The following is a 25,677-nucleotide window of genomic DNA, read 5'->3' on the forward strand; positions in this document are numbered from 1 at the left end:
CCGGCAACCTGTGGAATGTAAACAAAGGGCGCATCATTACATCACATACAAAACTTATGTAGCACATTTCCACAAGGCTTTCCATTTTATCCATTGTAGTCACAAGTTCAGGTGGTTCTTTTAGCTTGCAAGGAAGATACGGTCTCACCAGCCTTCTTAATACTCTGCTGACTTGAAAATAGTAGAGACAGTAGATGGAGTCAAGATGGTGGCGAGCAATGCTATTAGTTTTCTCGCCTCTCTCGTGTCTGTGAATAATATCCAGCATCACTTCGAGAGTAAGAGACTTCCTGGTCTTCTTAGCAACGCTAGGCGACATTGCAGGGCGTTTTGGTGGTATATTGAGCAAGGGAAGACGAGCTGCTGCTGACGCTGTTATTGTTTTGAACAGGGGCAATGAGTGGTGCGCATTGTCTACGAGAGGCGCTGGTGTATTCAAAAGCCTGTCGGCTTGCGTGATACGGCGGGGCTTTCAAACTTGAAAAAAATTACTTGGATAAAACTTCGTTAAAGTGAGTTTGGTGTTCGTTAAACAAGCAGATGGTAGTAAAATCAAACCTTCGTTGTAGTGAAATTTCGTTGTGTGAACTTTCGTTAAGCGGGTGTTGCCTGTATTCAACATACAGCTACAACACACAAGCACACACTCATACATGCACAGTCCTTGAGATTTCCATTTTCTGTTTCTACAAACTTAACTTTTCATGTGTTAAGGAACAAAAAGAAGCAAAAGTATCACAAATTCACAACAACTATTGGTAAATTAAGAAAAGCTCTTGATTTGATTGAGGAAAATGAGCCAAATGAAAAAAAAAAAAAAAAAAGCTTGTAGTGTTGGCAGAATTTGGATGTTATCAAATGTTATGAGAAAAACAGCAGAAGATTGTCCAGATGATAATGACTTCATTCTTCAAGAGAAAAGGGGAAGAGGAAGAAGAACAGTCAGGAAACTATGAGGGGAAGAGCAGCCAAAGGAGGAATCACAAAAGGGAGAGGGGTCAGAGTTTGAATCAGAGTGACAGGCAATAAGGTACAAACAAACATATCTCTTGTTTGATTACATTGTTCTTGTTTTACATGATCTCTTCAGGGAAACAATACTCGTGTAAATTAAAAGTTACCTGTATTCTTAGGGAATGAGTCAATTCACTATAAAATTCCGAAATACACACATTCCCATACTTTGTGATCCAGACTTGATCAAAGACATACTATAGGAGTCATAGACCACCACTTACTCACAGTCAGTAAAATAATACAAATGCTTCAGTATTATAATATTTAATACAACGACATGTCTGTCGTAATTTTACAAAATTGCCTAAAGTTTGGTTGAACTATGCTAGTTCACATTGGTAAAGTTCTTGTAGTAGTATCTGGTGTTGGAGATTAAAAATTCAGGCAATAATTAATAAGATAGTAACCATGTATGTATGATGCCAACATGGTGGTCCTTGCTGGCTGCCTTACCTATCAGGGCGGCCGCCAGGAAAAAGGATAAGTTATGGTCATGTCTCGATATCATGACCTCTCTTGGTTTGGTTTCGTTGGTCTTACATGCCAACAGTCTCCATCTCCTCCTGGCATGTGTGAGGCAAGGGAATGAGAAGCCTTTATTTTTTTTCTATAATGAAGACATGTCATCATGGAAGAGTATGCTTCCTTCCCATGGTGCCGTGGCAAGTCAAGGATGTACATCTTTGGTGGGCCAGCTTTGGCTTAACACAAGAGGTGACATGAAGCCTCTCACACACCAGCAATGTGCTAACTTAATAAAACTGTGCTGTGGTGCCAGAGGTTTACAGTGCTTGATATGGAAATAAGAAAGACAATGTTATTGGTATTACATAATAAAAGGCATTGTAATACATATACACTTTATGTACATGTGTGTGTGTGTGTGTGTGTGTGTGTGTGTGTGTGTGTGTGTGTGTGTGTGTGTGTGTGTGTGTGTGTGTGTGTGTGTGTGTGTGTGTGTGTGTGTGTGTGTGTGTCAAGAGGAAAGGTGCCATGTGTAAGTTAGGTTAACTCTGGCCCATGGAATGATGATCAGTTTTAGGATAAGTGGGATGAGGCATTGCTGAGGCAGCATTGGGACAGTTAGCTGAGAGGCAGTGTGCAGTGCTTAAGGGATCTCAGGTTGTACACCAACACCTCATTCTGACACACCTGTACTGCCAAAGATAGGCTGCACTTGGAGGCTTGCATGATGTTAACTAATGGCTTAAAGAATGCATATCATTGCCTCTCTATCTGCTTTAAGTTATTGAATTGGCAGATGGGCAGTCAGGGCTCACTGAAGTTTTCATGCAGGCCTCAGGTTAATCAGAATAAGATATTGCTGCACTCTGTATCTGTGGAAAACTGTCACTGTATATAAGTCCTTTGTCCTAGCACAGAGAAAACTTGAAAACACTAACTATCACAACCATGGCCAAACATAGTACGGCACGGCGACAAACGAACTGACAATGTGAGTCCACGGAGTCACACATCATGACAGGACTCTGTCCAATGACAGACACCACAAGGCAACGATCAAAAGTACTCAAAGAAGTACTACAATCCCAAAATAGCTGCATTTGACAAGAATATGTCTGTTTTAGTCACTATCAGTTGGTGAATGACTGACAAAATATATACATATATGTTTTTTTTTAACACAATTTGCTTTTCCTGCATGTGCTAGATGGCATCCAGAAAAAAAGAGCAGAGCAAATAAATAAATAAATAATAGTAGTATGGATAATGATGATAGTAATGATAACATAATAATGAAATATCACTAACAATAATAATAACAACAATAATAATAATAATAATAATAATAATAATAAAAATAATAGTAATAATAAATCCACAAATTTATAAATAAACAAGTAAATAAACATCATAGGTAACATCATTAACAATACTAGCCATTCAATAAAAATGGCAGATACTTAAAAGTATGCAGCAATATGCATACATATAACATATGGATCTTGAAATGTGTATAATCTAATTCTTGATCAAATTCTGTAAGCTCATTTCTTAGTGAGTACAGTGCTTCAGTCTAGGTCTTCCATAAAATAATAAATAACTAAAAAGCAAACAGTGAATGGGAGTGGCTGGCAGGCCAGGCAGGTCAGGTCAGCTGCAAACACAGGGTATGTGGAGCCAGTGTTGTGTATGCTTCTTTGTAATGCCTGACTGTCCTGTGAGTGACCAGTGATGGGACTCTGGAGTTGTGTTGTGACAAGAAGGGTGGTAATCTCCCTTCATTCTGACTCTCACCATTTCCATCTACACTGCTCCATACACAGTCCTCATGGCATGCACACCTTCCTACACATGGAAACATGAAGCATCAAAGGGTGGGAGTGACTCCCACACTTTCAAGACATGCTATACAATGCCTAACCTTTGAAAAGATCCCCTGACATCATCCTAACCAACATTTCCATTGGACATGCTCTAGAAAATTTGCATAAAATGTTAAGCAATAATTCATCATTAATGTGCAATGTACTCTCTATTTTTTTGTTGGATACTTTTAAACATTACATGTTTGCAATGCACCATGAAACGTCAAGCTGGTTAAAATAGCACAGATGAGTACAAATACTTTTGTACTTTTAAATGTTTCTACAAAATTAAACTTCATAAATGTACAATTTGACAGCTACAATTTGTACCAATCTGAGTTGATGAGAAGTGCACAAAACCCTGAGGTTTGGCCATGAGCATGGTGACTTGGTGAGTCTAGATGCTAAGATACACAGATTCAGTTATCTCTCTCTCTCTCTCTCTCTCTCTCTCTCTCTCTCTCTCTCACCTCAGCCTACCATGTTCAGCTGCTACTTAGTGGTGGGAGTTGCTGTGGTGGCTGCTACATCCCTAATCCTTCCTTCCACAGTCCCTTCCTGACAAGACAACTCAGGACAGTCCGAATGCAAAATGAAGGCATGTGTCTTTGAACAGTGAGCACCATAGAAGTAATGGAAGCACATTGCAATGGTGCTACTCAGGTTGCACTACACGGGAGCAAAGCTTCTCTCACCCAATGCAGTTGTGATGAAAACAACACTCCTATTATCGGCCTAGTTCAAGACTTTTTTTCTAGTGATAATGGCAATGATAATTGGTAATTATAATAACATCAATAATAAATAAAATAATAATAATAATAATGATGATAACTCAACAATGAAAGTCAATAAAATATCAACAGAACATACTACCTAATGCCTTGGTTTTAGACTAAGTTGAGCAAAATATACTGCGTGGTGCTGATGAGAGCCATGATTTCACATCAAGGAGTAAGTGCTCAGCTTTGAAGGACAGAACACCACACATGGCCTGCCTGTTTGTCTGTCTGTCTCCATCAGGCCTCTTGGCGCAGCACTGCTCTTCTGGAGAGTAGGGAGAGCTGGTGCAGGACACATGTGGAAGATTCTTGGACAGCTACACATCAGGAAACAAGCTGCGTTGCATCGTGTAACCATGGTGGCTCGGCACTGAAGAAGAAGTAGTAGTAGTAGCAGTAGTAGCAGCAGCAGCAGCAGCAGCAGCAGCAGCAGGAGCAAGAGGCAAGTCTTGCCTTCTACTGCAGCTGTAAGGCTTAGGGAAGGTCTCTCACTGTAACAATGACAGAGAGTTGATGGTGAAAACACAAGTTAAATGCAAACCTTTCAGGAATGCAACAATTACTGGGAGCAGATCTGATGCAGATCACGTAAAGTTACATTTTTTAGGTGTTATTGAGGACTGAGAATCATTATTACATCAAAGCATTAAGCGGGGCCACTTGAATTACTTAAATGACAAAATCAGATAGTTAAACTTAATCTTAAGGCTGAAATAAATTTTGACACGACCTGTCATGACTTAGGATATTAAACAAGCATTGGGTGAGCATCTTGACTTCATGCAGCATCAAGGGATAAAAATTCATAACAAGTGAAGAGCACTTCAGATGAGAGTCGTGCATGTCAGTATTAGTATATTCTGAGATAGCATGAGCTTTGCCACACTGAGAGGCAGCAGTCTCATGTTCATTATTACAACAATTATCTCAACACAACACCACTACTACTACTAGTACTAGTACTACTACTACTACTACTACTACTACTACTACTACTACTACTGCTGCTACTACTACTACTCAGTGTGTCTCAATGCATGTTTTTTTTTTTTTTTATGCAAGAGAAGAGGCTGGCCAAGGACAACAACAAAATGGAAAAAAAGGCCCACTGGATTGCCAGTTCCCTTAAAAGATAATAAGAGTTATCCATAAGTCAGGGACAAATGTCTTGAAACCCCCTCTTAAAAGAAGTCAAGTTGTAAGAAGATGGAAATACAGATGCAGGTAGGGAGTTTCAGAGTTTACCAGAGAAAGGTATGAATGATTGAAAGTACTTGTATTAGAGAGTTGGACAGAATAAGGGTGAGAGGAAGAAGAAAGCTCTTGTGCAGTGAGGCTGCAGGAGGAGGGGAAGCAAGCAGTTAGCAAGATCAAAAGAAAAATTAGCATGAAAATAACACTAAAAGATAGAAAGAGATACAACATTCCAGAGTTGATGAGATGAAAAGCTTTTGATACCACCATATCTAACAAAACTGTGTGAGTAGAACCCCCCCCCCAAAAAAAAAAAAAAAAAAAAAATGCAGAGTACTCCAAACAAGGACGGATAAGACCTTTGTAGAGAGTTAGCAGTTGGAAGGGCAAGAAAAACTGGTGGAGACGCTTCAGAACACCTAACTTCATAGAACTTGTTTTAGCAAGAGATGACATGTGAAGTTTCCAATTTAGATTATGAGTAAAGGACAGACTGAGAATATTCAGTGTAAAAGATGGGGACAACTGAGTGTCATTGAAGAAGAGGGGATAGTTTCTTGGAAGGTTGTGTCGAGTTGATAGATGAAGGAATTGAGTTTTTGAGGCTTTGAACACTACCAAGTTTTCTCTGCCCCAATCACAAATCCTAGAAAGATCATAAGTCAGGCATTCTGTGCTGTCCCAAGAAATTTGGCTTAGAAGATCATTAATGAATAATAGAAAGAGAGTGGGTGGACAGGACAGAACACTGAGGAACACCACTATTAATAGATTAATGAGAAGAACAGTGGCCATCTCCCACGGCTGCAATAGAACAGTCGGAAAGGAAACATGAGATAAAGTTGCAGAGAGAAGGAGAGAAATCATTGGAGGGCAGTTTTGAAATCAGAGCTTTGTGCCAGACTCTATCAAAAGTTTTTCATATGTCTAATACAACAGCAAAAATTTCACCGAAATCTCTAAGAGAAGATGACTAAGACTCAGCAAGGAAAGCCAGAAGATAACCACTAGAGCACTCTTAATGGAACCTTTACTGGTGATCAGATAGAAGACTGTGAAGTGACAGATGTTTGAGAATCTTCCTACTGAGGATAGATTCAAAAACTTTAGACAAGCAAGAAATTAAAGTTATAGGGCGGTAGTTTGAGGGATTAGAACAGTCACTCTTTTTAGGAAAAGAGCTGAATGTAGACAAACTTCCAGCATGAAGGAAAGGTAGAAGAAGTCAATAGACATAGTTGACAGAGTTTGGCCAGGCAAGGCGCAAGCACATAAGCACAGTTTTTGAGAACAATAGGAAGGACCCCATCAGGTCCAGAAGCCTTCCGAGGGTTTAGCTAGCAAAGGCATGGAAAACATCATTATGAAGACTTTGATTGAAGGCATGAAATAGTCAGAGGAGGAGGAGAGGAGGACAAGCCCAGAATCATCCAAGGTAGAGTTATTAGCAATGGTTTGAGAGAAAAGTTCACCCTTAGAGACAGATGCAATGGCAGTTATGCCATCAGTATGAAATAAAGGAGGAAAAGATGAAGTAAAGTTATTGAGGATGTTTTTGGCCAGATGCCAGAAGTCTGGAGGGGAGTTTGAGTTTGAAAGATTTTGACATTTTCTATTTATGAAGGAGTGTTTGGCAAGTTGAAGAACAGACTTGGCATGATTCTGGGCAGAGATATAAAGTGCATGAGATTCAGGAGATGGAAGGGTCAAGTACCTTTTGTGAGCAACCTCTCTTATTTTGTATAGCACGAGAACAGGCTGTGTTAAACCAAGGTTTAGAAGGTTTAGGTTGAGAAAAAGAATGAGGAATGTACGCCTCCATGCCAGATACTATCACCTCTGTTATGCATTCAGCACAATGAGATGGGTCTCTGACACAGAAACAATAATCATTCCAGGGAAAATCAGCATAATACTTCCTCAGGTCCCTCCAACTGGCAGAGGCAAAAGGCCAGAGGGACTTTTGCTTTGGGGAATCCTGAAGAAGGATTGGAGAAATAGGACAATATACAGATATGAGGTTGTGATCAGAGGAGCCCAACAGAGAAGATAGGATAACAGCATAAGTAGAAAGATTACAGGTAAGGAAAAGGTCAAGAATGTTGGGCATATCTCCAAGTCAGTCAGGAATACAAGTAGAGTGTTGCACCAGTTGCTCTAGGTCATGGAGGATAACAGATTTGAAGGCTAGTTCACCGGGATGGTCACTGAAGGAGAAGAAACCCAAAGCTGGTGGTGAACATTGAAATCTCCAAGGATGAAGATCTCCACGAAAGGGTAGAGGGATAGAATGTGCTCCACTTTGGAAGTTAAATAGTCAAAGAATTTACTATAGTCAGAGGAGTCATGGGAGAAATAGACAGCACAGATAAATTTAGTTAGAGAGTGTCTATTGGGTCAATACCAGATGGTGGAAAACTTGGAAGATTCAAGAGTGTGGGCACAAGAACATGTCAAGTCATTGCGTACATGCACACAACATTCAGCTTTGGAACAAAAATGAAGATAGAGAAAGTAGGAGGGAACAGAGAAGGAGTTACTGTAAGTTGCCGCAAACAGCTGTGTTTCGGTGAGGAAAAGAAGATAAGTTTTAGTAAAGGAGAGGTGAAGTTCTATAGATTGAAAATTAGATCCAAGATTGCAAATGTTGCAGAAGTTAATGAAGAAAAGGTTGAGGGAGGTGTCAAGACATTTTGGGTCAATACCAGGAAAGCAGTCTGACCTGGGCACATTTATGGTCCCCTCCCCAGAAGGGGACTCCGAGGCTGGATTACAAGTCACCATTTTTTTTATTTTGAGTGAAGGAAGTGTGTGTAGTGAGAGCATGTAATTTTATGAGAAGAAGAGTTGTCTTTAGAGGACAGGCTGTGACTACCCCTTTAATTTGAGACACAAAGGGAAACGTTCAGTGAGATCACAACTAGCTTTAATGGAAGGTCCACAGCACCCCCAGAAGCGATCCAGACCAGAATTGGCCCAGAACAGAACTAGTGCTATTACGTTTTCCTCAATGATAGACTGGTTAAGGAAATCTGTGTGGGAATGACACTAGTGGTGAGGTAATGCAATGTTAATGTTTTATAAGATGATAGAATGAAATATTGGGACAGGAACAACTGAAGACCCAATATTGTTATATGTCCTTGTCAGGAGTTTTAAGAATTAAACAGAGTTATATCTTCAAAAGTCACCCTCTCTCTCTCTCTCTCTCTCTCTCTCTGACAGGACAGTGTGCAACACAAACTTGGAAAGATGCTAAAGTCTTCCTAATTCTACCCAGCTTCACCAACTCTATTCAAGTGATCTTCCTACTGGCACATAAACATAGTAACTATCACAAGGCCTTGTTTTTGTCCACTCAATGGCCTAAGAATTTGTTTTCTTTTAAAATCTGCTACAGGCAGAACTTTGCATCACTACTTTCATGATTTACACACACACACACAACCTGAAGTTAAGCAGTAATGAGTGAGAAAGTATGTGTACCTTGTTGGGGCAGAGAGAAGGGAGAGAAGGGAAGAGGTTACACCATCGCCCAGCCGCGGTATTCTTGCGATCCTAAAAAAAGGCAAAGCAGCAGCAGTTAGTCAGGAGGAAGGAGGCAGCAGCAGCAACAACATCAACACCACTTAGCCTCTCCAGCACTGGGAGAGAACAAGGGTACAGGCAAGGAGATGAAGGAGGCAGAGATGATGCAAGCTCTAGGATACTAAAACACCTGCCTCAAAAATTCTACTGATGTGGTGGCCTTTTGTTGCTTTTTTTTTTAGTCACAGGCTTGGCAGCTGTGACTGGCTGTGTGTCTGTGTCTCAGGGATCTGCTGGCATTTTGTATTGCACATTTTCATAGCTGCCTATATTGCAGTATTGTGTAATGTGACTCCTTGTGCTGTGTGTGTGTGTGTGTGTGTGTGTGTGTGTGTGTGTGTGTGTGTGTGTGTGTGTGTGTGTGTGTGTGTGTGTGTGTGTGTGTGTGTGTGTGTGTGTGTTTTAGTATAGACTGACAGTGTAAGCATTGTATGCCTTGGATGTAAGATTCTTGAGGCAAAAGTTTTGGGGTTCCATTCCCTGTGCAAGAGTGGAGGTTGAGGCCTGAGTTGCCTTCTCCCTCAAGGTGTCTGAAGTGCATTCCTGTGTGTTCTGTCGCTGTGTTCCTTAAGGTGCAGTTTGATAACTAAGTTCTGTGTGAAAAAATAGCATTAAGAAATTAATGACTAGAGCTAAAGCTGAACAAAATAAGAATAATACAAATACTACATCTATGTGCATTCATAATACTAATTCATCAAATAATTTGTAGCAAATGAGAAAGGTTGAAGCAATTTGTGAACTTACAATAAAAGTACATCTTACCTATTATTTTACATAAAATGCAGAGTTTCTAGCATATTTACACAACAGAAATGTCCAAAGCCATGATAATTCTTTCAACTAAATGTAATCATATCCCAATCAAAAATAAACTGAAGAAGAACACAAATACAATTTGGTAAAAACACGCAAAAACAATAAATTCATAACTTATGAAAACTAAATATTTAATTTCTGTTACTGTCAGCAAAAAATATTTAAAGGGGAAAAGATGAGAGCATAAATTTAGCCTCATATGTGGCAAGGAGGGCAAGGAATGCAGGGTAAGATGGCCACTTCCTCACCATCACACAGTGCACCTCACCCTAGGGACATTTCCATTCATGAGCAGAGCAATGGTGAGCCCTGATCACTACTGGCAGCCTGAGTGAAGTCTACATGCAATCACAAGCTTTACTCTGTAATCTTTAGGCTTTCTTTTCTATGTTGATAATATGTCAAATTTTGAGTAAGCTTATCACTACAAAAGTACAATTCATTTAAGTGTGAAGGGTGATTGTTTTCCTTTTTACTTTAAACACTTTATGAGCAAACTGACATACTGTACTATTGGAAAAACTCTAATCTGGTATAAACCTGAGTTATGGAAATGCAAAACAACATTTTTTTTTCTTTTACCTAAATGTTAACATTTCTATGGTTTCAAGATAATTAACCAGTTTCCCCCCTTTTTAAGCATTCCTTATACCATGTTGAAATCTTCTCATTACATGGCAATGAAATGTAAAAATATGAACTGCATTTTTTGTCTTTGTTTTGACTGGTATAATTTGATCCTAGTGACAAGTTGAATAAAGATTTACTGAGATGACTAATGTTATCACATCCTCTAATCACTTCACATCATGCAGAGAGGATGTCAAGACACCAGCTGATACATGCTTACATGCACCCAAAAAAGACAAGCAGAAAATTGTGTGTACAGCTGATTGTCACTAAACAAAACTCTGCCAAAACAAGATCCAATATTATATTTTTGCATGAAGAAATAGAATATCCACAGACTCATCCAATACACAAATTTACAATTTCCTAAGTCAACTTCACCTGAAGCCAATTACAGTTTCTTTCAACTTACATTATTTTCACTTCATCAGAGCATGACTTTACTGTACACCAAGATGAAGAAGACTTTACCCCAAAATAAAATTTACTAAACTTGTCATGTTAAGTGAGGGTTAACTCTATCACTATAGATTGCATGCTGAAAGGGGAAAACTGTATGTGTGTCACTGTATCCGTTTACCTAGTGCTTGTGTTGTCCTATGTCTACAATTATCCAGTTTTAGACATTCTCAGTTCTTTTCTAAATTGTTCAACATACTGAATGCTCTATAAAGAAAATAACTCTTGAACCTCACTGTAGCAGTTCCCTTTTCTATTTTCCTTTATATACTTTTCTCTCTCTCTCTCTCTCTCTCTCTCTCTCCTCATCCTGTATCAACTGATTGTCTACCCAATAATAAATAACCCATCAATCAACCTATATATTTTGTTATCACATCATCTTTCACTATCTTTTTTTGTTGAAACATTAATAGATTAAACTTTTCTATCCCTTCTCATATATTTCCATGTGTGTGTGTGTGTGTGTGTGTGTGTGTGTGTTTCCTCCCATCTCCTCTCTCTCATCTCAACAGAAAGCTTTACTAACCAAAGTGCCAATCTTCTAGTTTAGAAATTACTCTTGGAAAATCTAAGTTACACAATTGTACTATCAATCTAATCACCATGCCTTGATATTCCTTTTTCTTTTAACTTCACATAGATCAAATAAGACTATGAAGCTGAGAGGAGAGAATGACCACCACAATCACACTCAGTAAGCCATCAAGAAACTCCTTCACAGTCTTCTTCAACCTGGCAAGGAAGGAAGCAGCAACTGACACAACACTGAACAACCACTGGAGGGATTCTGTAAGTATCTACAGTAGATTAAGAAGTAAAGATAGAAGAAACCGTCCAAGCAGATTTCAGAGGCAAATATGGAAGTGAGATAAAAATAAGAGGTAAAGTAGATAAGGGACCATATACTGAAACACTTCTGCATCACACCTCCATTACTTTTAAAAGGTTCTGGTTAAAACTATATAGTTTTTAAGGGTATTTTTATAATTCTTGATTAATGAGATTTCTATATAATTGACAAGAGAAATGGCCTTAAGAACTTGGCTAATCATCTCTGTGGCCTTTGAAAATAGTCATGATGAGAGAGCAGAGGTGAGGGTGAGGCATTTGGGAGATACAAAGGTGGTGGTGAGACAGGCAGCAGTCAACATGCAAGTAACAAAGGCTTACGTGCAGATTGGAAGTTTTGGTGCCTAACTTGGATATGAATGTCTTGCAACTCTCCTGAGAAATGAAAGTAAGAAACATGTATCATCTCTAGGGGAAAGGGTGAAAAGGGAAAAGGTCATTACAGTTCTGTACCTTGTACAATTATCATTGCAATACCATACTTGTCCCTAAGAAGTCACCCAGGTGTCAATGAAGGAAAACTAGTTACTTGTGGTATCTTTTGCACTATGCAAGTAAACATGGCAAAGTGTAAAGCCATTCTATGTGATCTTGAAGAGGAAAGAAAATCTATAATCCCTTACTGGAGCTGATTTGTACATAGCAAAGCATATCTAAGTAATGTCCTAAGGAAAGAAAAGCAAAGTCAATTACAGCAGTGATTAAAAACATGTAATCTCTATGTCATTACATGTCTAGCTGAGATGACAGACAGGCTTAGGTATAGACAAAGGATTCCTGACAGGGCCCACAACACTAAATACAATAATGTAAGTAAATTTGTAAACTTTGGTGAGAAATATTTATGGTCATGTCAATAAATGATACTGCAAAGGGGAAGTGGTGGTGGTGGTGGTGGTGGTAGATAAAAGCCAGCTGCAATGGAAGGATGTAACTATCTCATCACTTTATATTAACCTTTCCTAGTGGAGGATTTATATATAGACGTTTTGAAAGTGGAACTTTTGTCAGATCATTTATATAAAGCTGTTTGTTGTGATTTTATCACATAAAGTTGTAGCGTGGTCTGTATATAGACTATTCCTTACAAGTAATAAAATTCATAAAATAAATAATTATTTGGCATTTCAAATACTCAGACATTTGCCATCATTGCCTCTCAAGGCCAGTCATTGTTTGTGCTTTCTTGGTGGTGGGTGTACTATGCACATAAGCTAATATTGAAAATTTTTGCATTTTTTTATTTCTTTTATTATTAGTCTATCATGTCAAGGAGAAAGTGTTGCTAAAAAATGAACAGGAACAAAATGAATAGAGTCTATATATAAAAGTCACTTGTTCAGTTTTGTGGCAGAGTCTATATTACATAGATTTAAATGTTAGTTCAGTTTAGAGGCAAAGTCTATAATATAGACTCTGCCACAAAACTGAATAGGTGACATTTTATATATAGACTCTGCCACAAAACTAAATTAACAATTGAATCTATATATAAATGTTTATTCATGTTTGATTGATGATAATGTATGTCAATACATTTAAATGAATGTTTGGATACACTCACATCCAGGACTTGTGACTTGGATGTAATTTACTTCAACTTTTCTTTATATTTTTCACGTATTCATTTTGTTCTTGTTCATTTTTAGCAACGCTGCTGGCAAGTGGTACAGTTCTTTCTCCTTGACATGATAGACTTATAATAAAAGAAATAAAAAAGAAAAAAAAAAATTTCAATATTAGTTTATGTGCATAGTACATACACCACCAAGAAAGTACAAACGATGTTGTACGATGAACACAAGCATCCATATCAATATGAGATTAATTATTTAGCACAAGGAAGCTTACATTATAGATTATGTGATTCAGAGCAAGCCATTGTCACAGAGTGAGCTGCTGCATCAACCCATTCAGTGTTACACTTTGTCAGGTTGCCCTTTTTTCATATATTTCTTTATTTGCGCCATAAAATTTGAAAAAATAATTAATAATTTCTTATATACTATTTCTATGTCATGAATATAAGTGTGGGTTCAATGTGATTTTAATTCTTTGACTTCTCTCTTCTCAAAACCTATGATATCACACTATGAACAGTACAGTAAGGCCCCGCACTTGGCGAATTAATTAGTCTGGCAAAACTACCGCCAAATGCGAATTTCGCCAAACACGAGTTCCTTATACCATATAAATTGCCTAAAAAATGCCTCAATCAGTCTTTGATCATTGCCAAAGTCCCTCTTTTGATCCCTAAAATACTATCTTTCGAGCTGAAATAAAATCTTTTGCCTTCCATATTAGAACACATGTACGAAACAAACAAGCATTTGTGATGCTTTCCTCGTCTGTGCTCCAGTTTTTTCACCCGTTTCCCTCGCCCACTTTCATCCTTGCCACCACCACCATTCTCCTTACGCCCACTGATAGAACCTGTTGCGCTGGTAGAGGCCATGTTGGCAGTAAATCGCCAGAATTTGTTCCCACACTAGCAGAACAGAGGGTAGCACAAACAAAATGGCTGAAGGGGACTCTCACACTGCCTTCTGATAGGTTTAGAGAGAGGTCTGACGTCACAGGGGAGCTGCATGGTTCACTGTGTGGCTGTCAAGGGATCGCCAAGTTTGAATTCAAATAGCCAAGCGTGCATTCGGTGGTCCGTGACCACCCTACTGCCAAAGGGAATTTCGCCAAGCTGAGATTCACCAAATGCGGGGGCTTACTGTACAGGTATTTCTCAATTTATGCAAGGGATATGTTCCTGAAGGGATTGCATAATGTAAAAATTGCATTAATATATATATATATATATATATATATATATATATATATATATATATATATATATATATAGTGATGCCTTGTGATAACGGACACTTCGAGGGTGAGGAGTTGTTCGTCACCATAAACTGTCTGTTACTGAAAGCAGTTTGTCTGCAAGATCCTTAAAGACCCCTTTCCCTGTTTCAGTAGTTTATCATCTTTTAATAATGCAAAACTTATTTTGATAATTCAATTCAACTTATTCTACACTCAATGTTGAAATAAAAGAGTTCATTATTGTTTAAAAGGTGTACACAAATAAAAATTTGCCTTATCAAGAATAGATTAATTAAAGATACAGCTTTCCCATTTGTTGTAATGGCCCATTCCTATGTGGTCCAGCGGCATCTTTAACATGGAGGAGATAGTATACACCTACCGAAATGATAATTTACTCCCAGCCAGGTCTAATAGCGCTAGTTCAGGGGGTGCTGTGAACCTTCCATTAAAGTTAGTTGTGATCTCGTTGAACATTTTCCTTTGTGTCTCACAACTCAACAGGGCAGTCACAGCCTGCCCTCTAAATACAAGTCTCCTTCTTCACACAAAACTACATGCACTTACCAGACACACACATCCTTCACTTAAAATAAGAAATAAAAAAATGGTGACTCCAAACCCAGCCTTGGAGTCTCCTTCTGGGGAGGGGACCAGAAATGACCCCAGGTCAGACTCCTCTCTTGATAACAAACAGAAATGTTTTGACACCTCCTTCAACTTTTCCTACATTAACTTCTGCAACATTCGCAGTCTTACATCTAATTTTCAAGCTGTGGAACACCACCTCTCCTCTACTAAACCTCATCTTCTTTTCTTCACCGAAACACAGCTGTCTGAGGCAACTGACAATAGCCCCTTCTCTGTTCCCTCCTACTTTCTCTATTCTCATTTTCATTCCAAAGCTGGATGTTGTGTCTATGTGCACAACGACTCAACTTGCTCTCGTGCCCACGCTCTCAAATCTTCCAGGTTTTTCACCATCTGGCTTTGACTCATTAGTCATTCTCTAACTAAATTCACCTGTGCTGTCTATCTCTCCCCTAACACTTCTGACTATAGTAAATTCTTTGACTATTCAACTTCCAAAGTGGAGCACATTCTGTCCCTCTACCCTTTCGCTGAGATTTCCATTCTTGGAGATTTCAATGTTCACCACCAGCTTTGGCTTTCCCCTTCCCTCACTGACCATCTTGGTGAACTAGCCTTCAACTTTGCTATCCTCCATGACCTAGAGCAACTGGTGCAACACCCTACTCATATTCCTGACCGTCTTGGAGACACACCCAACATTCTTGATCTCTTCCTCACCTCTAACCCTTCTGCTTATGCTGTCACCCTTTCATCTCCGTTGGGCTCCTCCGATCACAATCTCATTTCTGTATCTTGTCCTATTTCTCCAATCCTCTCAGGATCCCCAAAGCGAAGGTGCCTCTGGCATTTTGCCTCTGCCAGTTGGGGGACCTGAGGAGGTATTATGCTGATTTTCCTGGAATGATTATTGCTTCCGTGTCAGAGACCCATCTCTTTGTGCTGAACGCATAACAGAGGTGATAGTGTCTGGCATGGAGGCGTACATTCCTCATTCTTTTCTCAACCTAAACCTTCTAAACCTTGGTTTAACACAGCCTGTTCTCGTGCTATACATGATAGAGAGGTTGCCCACAAAAGGTACTTGAGCCTTCCATCTCCTGAATCTCATGCACTTTATATTTCTGCTCGGAATCATGCCAAGTCTGTTCTTCAACTTGCCAAACACTCTTTCATAAATAGAAAATGTCAAAATCTTTCAAACTCAAACTCCCCTCGTGACTTCTGGCATCTAGCCAAAAACATCTCAAATAACTTCACTTCTTCATCTTTCCCTCCTTTATTTCATCCTGATGGCACCACTGCCATCTCTTCTATCTCTAAAGCTGAACTCTTTCCTCAAACCTTTGCTCACAACTTCACCTTGGATGATTCTGGGCTTGTCCCTGCCTCCCTCTGACTATTTCATGTCTACAATTAAAATTCTTCGTAATGATGTTTTCCATGCCCTTGCTGGCCTAAACCCTCGGAAGGCTTATGGACCTGATGGGGTCCCTCCTATTGTTCTCAAAAATTGTGCTTCTGTGCTTGCACCTTGCCTGGCCAAACTCTTTCAACTTTGTCTATCGACTTCTACCTTTCCTTCCTGCTGGAAGTTTGTAGGCCTGTTCTTAAAAGGGGTGACCGTTCTAATCCCTCAAACTACCGTCTTTTAGTTTTAATCTCTTGCTTGTCTAGAGTTTTTAATCTGTCCTGAATAGGAAGATTCTCAAACATCTATCACTTCACAATCTTCTATCTGATCGCCAGTATGGCTTCCGTCAAGGTCCCTCTACTGGTGATCTTCTGGCTTATCTTACTGAATCTTGGTCATCCTCTTTTAGAGATTTCGGTGAAACTTTTGCTGTTGCGTTAGACATATCAAAAGCTTTTGATAGAGCTTGGCATAAAGCTTTGATTTCCAAATTGCCCTCCTACGATTTCCATCCTTCTCTCTACAACTTCATCTCAAGTCTCCTTTCCGACCATTCTATTGCTGCTGTAGTAGATGGCCACTGTTCTTCTCCTAAATCTATTAATAGTGGTGTTCCTCAGGGTTCTGTCTTGTCTTTCTATTATTCATTAATGATCTTCCTAACCAAACTTCTTGCCCTATTCACTCTTACGCTGATGATACCACCCTACATCTTTCATCACCCTTTCAGAGACGACCAACCCTTCAGGAAGTCAACAGATCACGCAGGGACGCCACAGAACGCCTCACTTCTGATCTTTCTAAGATTTCCGATTGTGGTAGAGAAAATCTAGTAGTTTTCAATGACTCAAAAACTTAATTCCTCCATCTATCAACTCAACACAACCTTCCAGACACCAATCCCCTCTTCTACAGTGACACTCAACTGTCTCGCTCTTCCACACTGAATATCCTCGGTCTGTCCTTTACTCATAATCTTAACTGAAAAATTCACATCTCGTCTCTTGCTAAAACAGCTTCTATGAAGTTAGGCGTTCTGAGGCATTTCTGCCAGTTTTCTCGCCCCTCCAACTGTTTACTTTGTACGAGGTCCTTATCCATCCCTGTATAGAGTACTCTTCACATGTTTTGGGGGGTTCCACTCACACAGTTTTATTAGATAGGGTGAAATCAAAAGCTTTTCATCTCATCAACTCCCCTCCTCTGACTGAATGTCTTCAGCCTCTTTACAACTACCGAAATGCTGCATCTTTTTCTTGCTTTTATTGCTACTTTCATTCTAACTGTTCTACTGATCCTGCTAACTCTATGCCTCCCCTCCTCCTGCGGCCTCGCTGCACAAGGCTTTCTTCTTCCTCTCATCCTTATTCTATCCAACTCTCTAATACAAGACTGGCCCTCTCTCCTACATAAAAAAAAAGAAAAAAAAATTAATGACTGCCTGAAGGACCTTACTGCAGTGACAAAGGAGAGGAGGAAGACAAGAGTTTGTTAGTCACGGGGACGCCGTGGTACAGTGGAACCATGCGCGCTTTGGGGTCCGAGGGATCTCCAAGCGCACGGGTTCGAATCCTGTCCATGGTCCGAGTGTAGGTTGGGCTTCCTCACTCGGGGCAACGGTTTCCTAGCGGGTGGGCTTTGAGATAGGAAGTACCCTAAACAGTATCCCCTTTAGCCCAGAAATTCCCGTGAAAAGTCCACATGGTATAAAAAAAAAAAAAAAAAAAAAAAAGAGTAAACTACCTCCACACTATTGCCTCCTTACTCTCTGTCTTTGTCTTTCTTTTTCTCCCTCTGTTTTCTATATATATATTGATGTGTTTCCGAAATTACTTCCAAAATCATTCTATCTTTTGTTCCACATCGCTGAAGAGGTAAAATTAAGGCATGTTCTCTATAGAAAAGGGTTCCCCATCCTAAAGGTGGCATCTTAGCACAGAAGTGTGACCCTGTTGAGTGCTGGCTGCTGGGGCCGATATCTTATGCAGTCTTGCCATAGAGTACTGCCCTGCTACAAATTTGCCATATGACCACCCTCACAGCCAATCTAAGGCAGTACTCTGCAATGGGAACAAGTATTTCTTGGTAGGAGAGAGAGAGAGAGAGAGAGAGAGAGAGAGAGAGAGAGAGAGAGAGAGAGAGAGAGAGAGAGAGAGAGAGAGAGAGAGAGAGAGAGAGAGAGAGAGAGAGAGAGAGAGAGAGAGAGAGAGAGAGAGAGAGAGAGAGAGCGATCAGTCGGCAGTGTTGTTTACATCACTTTCGCCACCACGCTCATGAAACAATTTGCTCATTATGTCATCTACAAGACAAAAACCTAGTCCACTTCATACTAAATTGCCCTCAGTCAAAAGAAGAAAGAAAGAAAATTGTAGATCCCCAAAGACTAGTAAATGAAGACAAAAATCAAATGATTGGGGAGTTTGTTTTTGTTGTGCTTACATGAACTAAAAACTTTTTCTCCTGAATTTGACCTGCTTAAATGTGGGTGCATCTTATATACCTGTGCATCCTATATGCTGTCAAATACAGTACTTCTTTTAATTATAAACACTGAGAGATCAGGAACTGTATGTTCAACAAAATAGTTTGATGTGAATCTAGCAACACCCCAATTTCTTAAGGCTGCACTTCTCAAAGAATAAAACATACTAGAATATGAATTTTGTAACTTCTAGTTTTCATTTTCAGTTACTCTGAAGTCTTATTTCCTATTTACTATGCTCTCTACTGATTATAGATTTGAGAAATAACTTCCTAAGAAAAAATAACTGATCTTTCTATGTGATGATTTTTGGGGGGATCATCCTGAATAGCCAAATCCACAACAATTTCATTACACCAAAACATTTATAACCAGAATCTTTATCCCTCTCTAATAATGTAGTATTCAATTGAGTTTTGCTCTGATATCATATGCATGTTTACAAAGGCATAAAAATAATAATAATGATAATAATAATAATAATAATAATAATAATAACAATCCCCAAGTACTATGTCTCAGTTCTTACAGAAGTGTTTAGCCTATAATAATTATAAGCCCAAAAGACAGGTATATAAATATGAAAAATTCAATCCTGACTTGTCAAAATATTCTTTGTTACTGTTAGTGACAATTCTTATATATAGAAAGAAAATTTAAGGCTGTAACACAGCCCACAAATGAAACTGTATATATACATACTAAACACTTCCCTAAAACATATGTACATATACATACTAAACACTGTTTGGGTTAAGTGATAGCAATGGTATACTAAAAATTATGAATATGTAATGTAAATGAAGACCACTACATCAAAAGAAATTGAAAACTTGTAGCAAGTGAATATGATACATTTGTGTTCCACCACACATGTTGAGAACAGCTGTGTGTGTGTGTGTGTGTGTGTGTGTGTGTGTGTGTGTGTGTGTGTGTGTGTGTGTGTGTGTGTGTGTGTGTGTGTGTGTGTGTGTGTGTGTGTGTGTGTGTGTGTGTGTGTAATTCACCTCGGTCACCTGCTGGTCACCCAGCCAGTCTTCCCCATTACGGAGCGAGCTCAGAGCTCATAGACTGATCTTCGGTAGACTGAGACCACACACTCCACACACCGGGAAAGCGAGGCCACAACCCCTCGAGTTACATGTGTGTGTGTGTGTGTGTGTGTGTGTGTGTGTGTGTGTGTGTGTGTGTGAGGAAATCATGCAAGAAGTACCATGGATATGAAGTATTGTTTGAAGACAGTACTGATGAGGTCCCTTACCTTGTCATCCTCCTAGAGACAAGCATGTTCAAAAGAACTACATGGCAATGTAGAGACATTAGATGAGAGCTTACACTCAACACATTAGTGAATTAGACTTGTAATATCACACTCAAAGTTCAAAATTTGCAAAAAATGCACAAAATGCACAAGAGGAAAATCATGACCAACATAAGGATCAAGAGCAAATCTGAGGTCAAAACTCTAAAAGGAGCTATTTTTCACAATTCTAGAGTATAATGAGTGTGTGGAGCACAAAATTATTTTCTTAAATAAATAGGCCTTTCTAAATGAAGAAGTTATATTTTGTTCAACATGTTTTACTTGAAGTAGCAATCATTCAACAATATTCTTAGTGGTAATAATGTTCAGCACAAGTCACCAAGTACTTCCTCAGCACCAGGAGGGCGGGAGGCGCCCCAACAGTACCAACGTCAGTGTGGAGGCCACAAGTCCTGCATCCACTACAGACAGGCGGGGAGGAACACAATCACTCAAGCTTTTACTCTTCTTAACAAAGTTTTCTACTGAAATACTTGAAAGTGAACTTGAGTTCCCTTGTTCCTCCGAGCCTCACTGCAGCTAACCATGAAGCATTCTATGTATGACTCAGGCACCAAATTGCAGAGATAAAAAAAATTGTAATTCTTTAAAAAATATTTAACATCTTAGGAGTCAATTTGAGAGTCATGATCCCTATGTTTCCTGAGCAAGGTCTCACTATACAGCCAGACATGGACAATGCCACTCAGCACATCAAGATTCAAAACAGTAATAGTATAATAAACATGTACATATACATAAAAATAAATTTTAGCAAACTGATCATCACCTGCAGTTCATGGTCCACAGCCCTGCAAGGTTTATTATGTTAGTGCATGTTAATAACACTGTCTTTGCATCCACCATGCACATGATGGTGTTAACTCTCATTACAGATCAAAGGTCATGCAATGCTACCCCTTGGGGAGTCACATCTTGCTGGGTCACATGAAGGAAGCTAACAAGAAACACTGAATACCACTGCCACAATAAAGACCCAAAGCCAGAACCTCCAATACCAATGTCCAGATCCCCTGTGAAAAATGTCAGCCAAGGACAGACCAAGAGCAATCAGCGTATGATGAAAGGGAACACCAAGTCCTTATCCACCACCCTATATGCCCTTTGTACAAGAAGCCAGCAAGGACAGAACAAGAACAAAATATCTAGAGGGTCACACACAATCCCTACCCTTCCTGTCTCACAACAACATTGAGTTTCATGGAAAGAGAACCTTTCTTCTGTCTGTGGTTCAAAAGCACACCCATGTCTAGGTACTTGGTGTGCTCTTCTTTGCAATGCCTATTAAATATCTGTTCACCCTGTGCTGAATGAGTTCATCTTTTACTTATTGCCCCTCAAGTGCAAATTCTATCAGACAATACAGCTTCTATTCTTGTGGTAACTGAAATAAGAGTACTGATTATGAGAAAAAGGAACATGAAAATTTCCACACACAAAGTGTTCACTGAAAAACAGGCAAAAAAGAAAACTTGACCACCTCAAGAAGGAGCCACAGGTGAAGCCACAAGTTCTCCTCAGTAGCTCCTCAAGTGTTTCACACACAGCCTCTTTTCTTCTCCCATCTCTTGTTTTTTTATCTCTGACTGCCCAGCAGTTTGTCACTTTCAGAAAACAGTAAAGCCTCTTAAGAACTGAGTGGCTAAGTGGGACAAAAGTCCAGCCAGTACAGTGAAAGTAGCCTTTGGTCCTTTTAGGATGCCATTTATTCTTCCACCACCAAAATTTTTTCAGTGTTTACAGTGAATGGAACAAAGTAAAGACTTTCTCACACATCTTACAGTCTGTGTGGATGTTCAGTCCATATAGGAATGTGAAATACTGGAAGAATAAGCAGCGCTCTCAATACACTTTTGAAAATGAGTGTCTGTTACTAGTGTCCATCATGAGTGTTCCATGCAGATTTACACTTCATAAAACACTTTATTGTTTATGGGAGAGGAAGGAAACTTAAATAGAAGGATCAGGTGAGGGAGTACATATGTGAGGGGTGTTGGGAGAGGCCAGGTGTCTAGACAACAAGAAGGATATGGCCACCCACTTGTAGAGCATGGCGTCTGAGATGGATAGGTAGACACGCAAAATGCATGGACAGAGATATGAAGCACTTCACTTTAAAGAATCAAGTTCATAAATCATTTAAGTTTTCTCTGGGAACCATATGGATAGTTAAAAGTAAGTGCACAGATCAGAAGAGCAACAGTGAACAGTAATTATGCCTTCCTTATGTCAGTGTGTTGTGAGGCACGTCTGTGTCAGTCAGCCAGTCAAGGAAAGATAAACACACAGACAGACAAATAGTCACAGAAAGCACGCACATAAGCACATGCATGCATGAGTGCACGCACACGCACACACACACACACACACAATCACTTAAACCCAACATATTCATACACCATAGCACAGAAATATGCCACTTTCTCTCTCTCTCTCTCTCTCATACACACACATACACAGACATCGTCCTCAGTCCTCAAACACTGTCGGAGCGGCGGTCCCTGAGGCTCAAGAATTTGTCCTTGAGGATGTTAGTGAGGCTGGGTTTGCCCTGCGATAGAGGGAGGGAAGAGCAGGAGCTGGTGTGTGGCAAGACAGCACCATCGGGTCTGGGTGAACCTGCGGGTGGACCTGCGGTATGTTGGAGGTGGTGGTGACGATGGTGGCAGTAGCAGGGGCCCTGGTGGTGGGGGGAAGTAGAGGCTGTCTGTCGGGAGGGAGTCGTACCTATGGTGAAGCGGGGAAAGTCGCACATCTCGCACATGCTCATGTCAGGGTGGTTGATGAAGGTGCACTTGGTGCAGCCCCACTTGTGACTCGCCTCCTCCACCCGCTCCCCGCCTCGCCCCTGTAGATACAAGGTCTTAGTGTGGCATATGGCATCAAAGATAAAAAAAACAAAAAAAACAATGTATTTAAATTGAATTGCAATATACATAATATGCAATTATTTTTTCAAGCAAGAAGGAAACTAGCAAAAAAAAAAAAAAAAAAAAAAAAAAAAAAAAAAAAGGCTCACTTGAACTGCAAGTTCCCTATAAGATAGGCAAAGAGTAATCCAAAAGACAGGAACAAATGTCTTGAAACCTCCCTCTTAAAAGAAGTCAAGTCATAGGAAGCTGGAAATATAGAAGCATATAGGAAGTTCCAGAGTTTATCAAAGGTATGAATGATTGAGAATACTGGTAACTATTGCATTAGAGAGTTGAGCAGAATAGGGATGAGAAGAAAGCCTTGTGCAGTGAGGCTGCAGGAGGGGAGGCATGCAGTTAGCAAGATCAGTAGAGCAGTTAGCATGAAAATAATGATAAAAGATAGAGAGATGCAACATTTTGGCAGTGAGAAAGATGCTGAAGACAGTTAGTCAGAGGAATGGAGTTGATGAGACAAAAAGCTTTTGATTCCACCCTATCTAATAAAACTGTGTGAGTTGAAACCCCCAAACATGCGAAGAGTACTCCATACAAGGACAGATAAGGCCTTTGTACAGAGTTAGCAATTGGAGGGGCAAGAAAGATTGGTGGAGATGCCTTAGAACGCTTAGCTTCATAGAAGCTGTTTTAGCAGGAGATGAGATGTGAAGTTTCCAGTTAAGTTTATGAGTAAAGGATATTCAGTGTAAAAGAGGGAGTCAGTTGAGTGTCATTGAAGAAGAGGGGATAGTTGTCCAGACTAAGTTTTCTCTGCCCCAATCAGAAATCTTAAAAGGATAAGAAGTCAGGCACACTGTGGCATCCCTGCATGATCTGTTGACTTCCTGAAGGGTTGGTTGTCTCTGAAAGGACGTGGAAAGATGTAGGGTGGTATCATCAGCGTAGGAGTGGATAGAGCAAGTAGTTTGCTTAAGAAGATCATTAATGAATAATAGAAAGAGAGTGGGTGACAGAACAGAACCATGAGGAACACCATTCTTAATAGATTTAGAACAGTGGCCATCTACAATGGCTGCAATAGAATGGTTGGAAAGGGAACTTGAAATAAAGTTGCAGAGAAGGATAGAAACCGTAGGAGGGTAGTTTTGAAATCAAAGCTTTGTGCCAGACTTTATCAAAAGCTTTCGTTATATGTCTAACGGTAAAAGATCACCAACAGAGTGACCTTGAAGGAAGCCATACTGGCGATCAGATAGAAGATTGTGAAGTGACAGATGTTTAAGAATCTTCCTATTCAGGATAGATTCATAAACTATAGACAAGCAACAGATCAAAGCTATAGGATGGTAGTTTGAGGGATTAGAACGGTCACCTATTTTAGGAACAGGCTCAATATAAGGAAACTTCCAGCAAGAAGGAAAGGTAGAAGTCGATAGACATGATTGAAAAAGTTTGGAGAGGCAAGGTGTAAGCATGTAAGCACAGTTTTTGAGAAAAATAGGAGGGAACCCATCAGGTCCACAAGCCTTCTGAGGGTTTAGGCCAGCGAGGGTATGGAAAACATCATCACGGAGAATTTTGAAGGTATGAAATAGTCAAAGGGAGGCGGAGGGGGAGGGACACGCACAGAATCATCCAAGGTGGATTTATTAGCAAAGGTTTGATAGAAGAGTTCAGCTTTAGAAACAGATGAGATGGCAGTGATGCCATTAGGATGAAAAGGAGGGAAAAATGAAAAAGTAAAGTTATTGGAGATGTTTTGGGCCAAATGCCGACAGTCACGAGGGGAGTTAGAATTTGAGATTTTGAAATTTTTTATTTATGAAGGAGTTTTTGGCAAGTTGAAGAACAGACTTGGCATGACTCCGGGCAGAAATATAAAGTGTATGGAAGGCTCAAGTACCTTTTGAGGGCAACCTCTCTATCATGTATTGCATGAGAACAGGCTGTGTTAAACCAAGGTTTAGAAGGTTTAGGTTCAGAAAAAAATGAGAAATGTACACCTCCATGCCAGACACTATCACCTCTGTCATGCACTCAGGGTCTCTGACACAGAAACTGTAATCATTCCAGGGAAAATCTGCATAATACTTCCTCAGGTCCCCCCAAATGGCAGAGTCAAAAATGCCAGTGGCACCTCTGCTTTTGGGGATCCTGTGGAGGGATTGGAGGAACAGGACAAGATACAGATATGAGATTGTGATCAGAGGAGCCCAACGGAGATGATACGGTAACTGTACAGGGGTTCTCAACCTTTTTAATGTTAGGTACCCCTCGAAGTCTTTCAGTATTGATCACGTACGCCTTACCCACAATGCAGCGTCAGGAAGGGTAACTATAAATGCATGGTTTATTGACTTAGTTTATTAAGTTTAAATTGTGTTATATATGTGGAGCAGACACAATTTTTAATTAATATTAGTATGTTTCTATGAGGTAGTGTCGATAGGAACTGGTACCTTACAGGGAGACACTATATGTGACTAACATGCAATGCATTTA

General features: G+C 39.7%; 1 protein-coding gene across 27 annotated transcripts in view; it reads right to left on the reverse strand.

Moving 5' to 3' along the window:
- Positions 1-1,265: 1,265 nt before the first annotated feature.
- LOC123505792 (mitogen-activated protein kinase kinase kinase 7-interacting protein 3 homolog) overlaps positions 1,266-25,677 on the reverse strand; it is a 146,949-nt gene continuing 122,537 nt past the window's right edge. For 13 of the 27 annotated variants that reach the window (XM_045257495.1, XM_045257499.1, XM_045257494.1 and 10 more), the window contains one exon: positions 20,544-23,150. In XM_045257495.1, the coding sequence (XP_045113430.1) occupies positions 22,779-23,150 (372 nt within the window). In that variant the 3' untranslated portion in view covers positions 20,544-22,778. Of the gene's footprint in view, positions 4,621-8,809; positions 8,882-9,213; positions 9,505-10,648; positions 11,124-11,992; positions 12,047-20,543; positions 23,151-25,677 lie in introns of those variants that run through there. The other 14 variants (XR_006675259.1, XM_045257504.1, XM_045257503.1 and 11 more) reach the window with 14 other exon arrangements.

The sequence above is a fragment of the Portunus trituberculatus genome, chromosome 18, assembly GCF_017591435.1.
Source record: "Portunus trituberculatus isolate SZX2019 chromosome 18, ASM1759143v1, whole genome shotgun sequence".
NCBI classification, from domain to species: Eukaryota; Metazoa; Arthropoda; class Malacostraca; order Decapoda; family Portunidae; genus Portunus; species Portunus trituberculatus.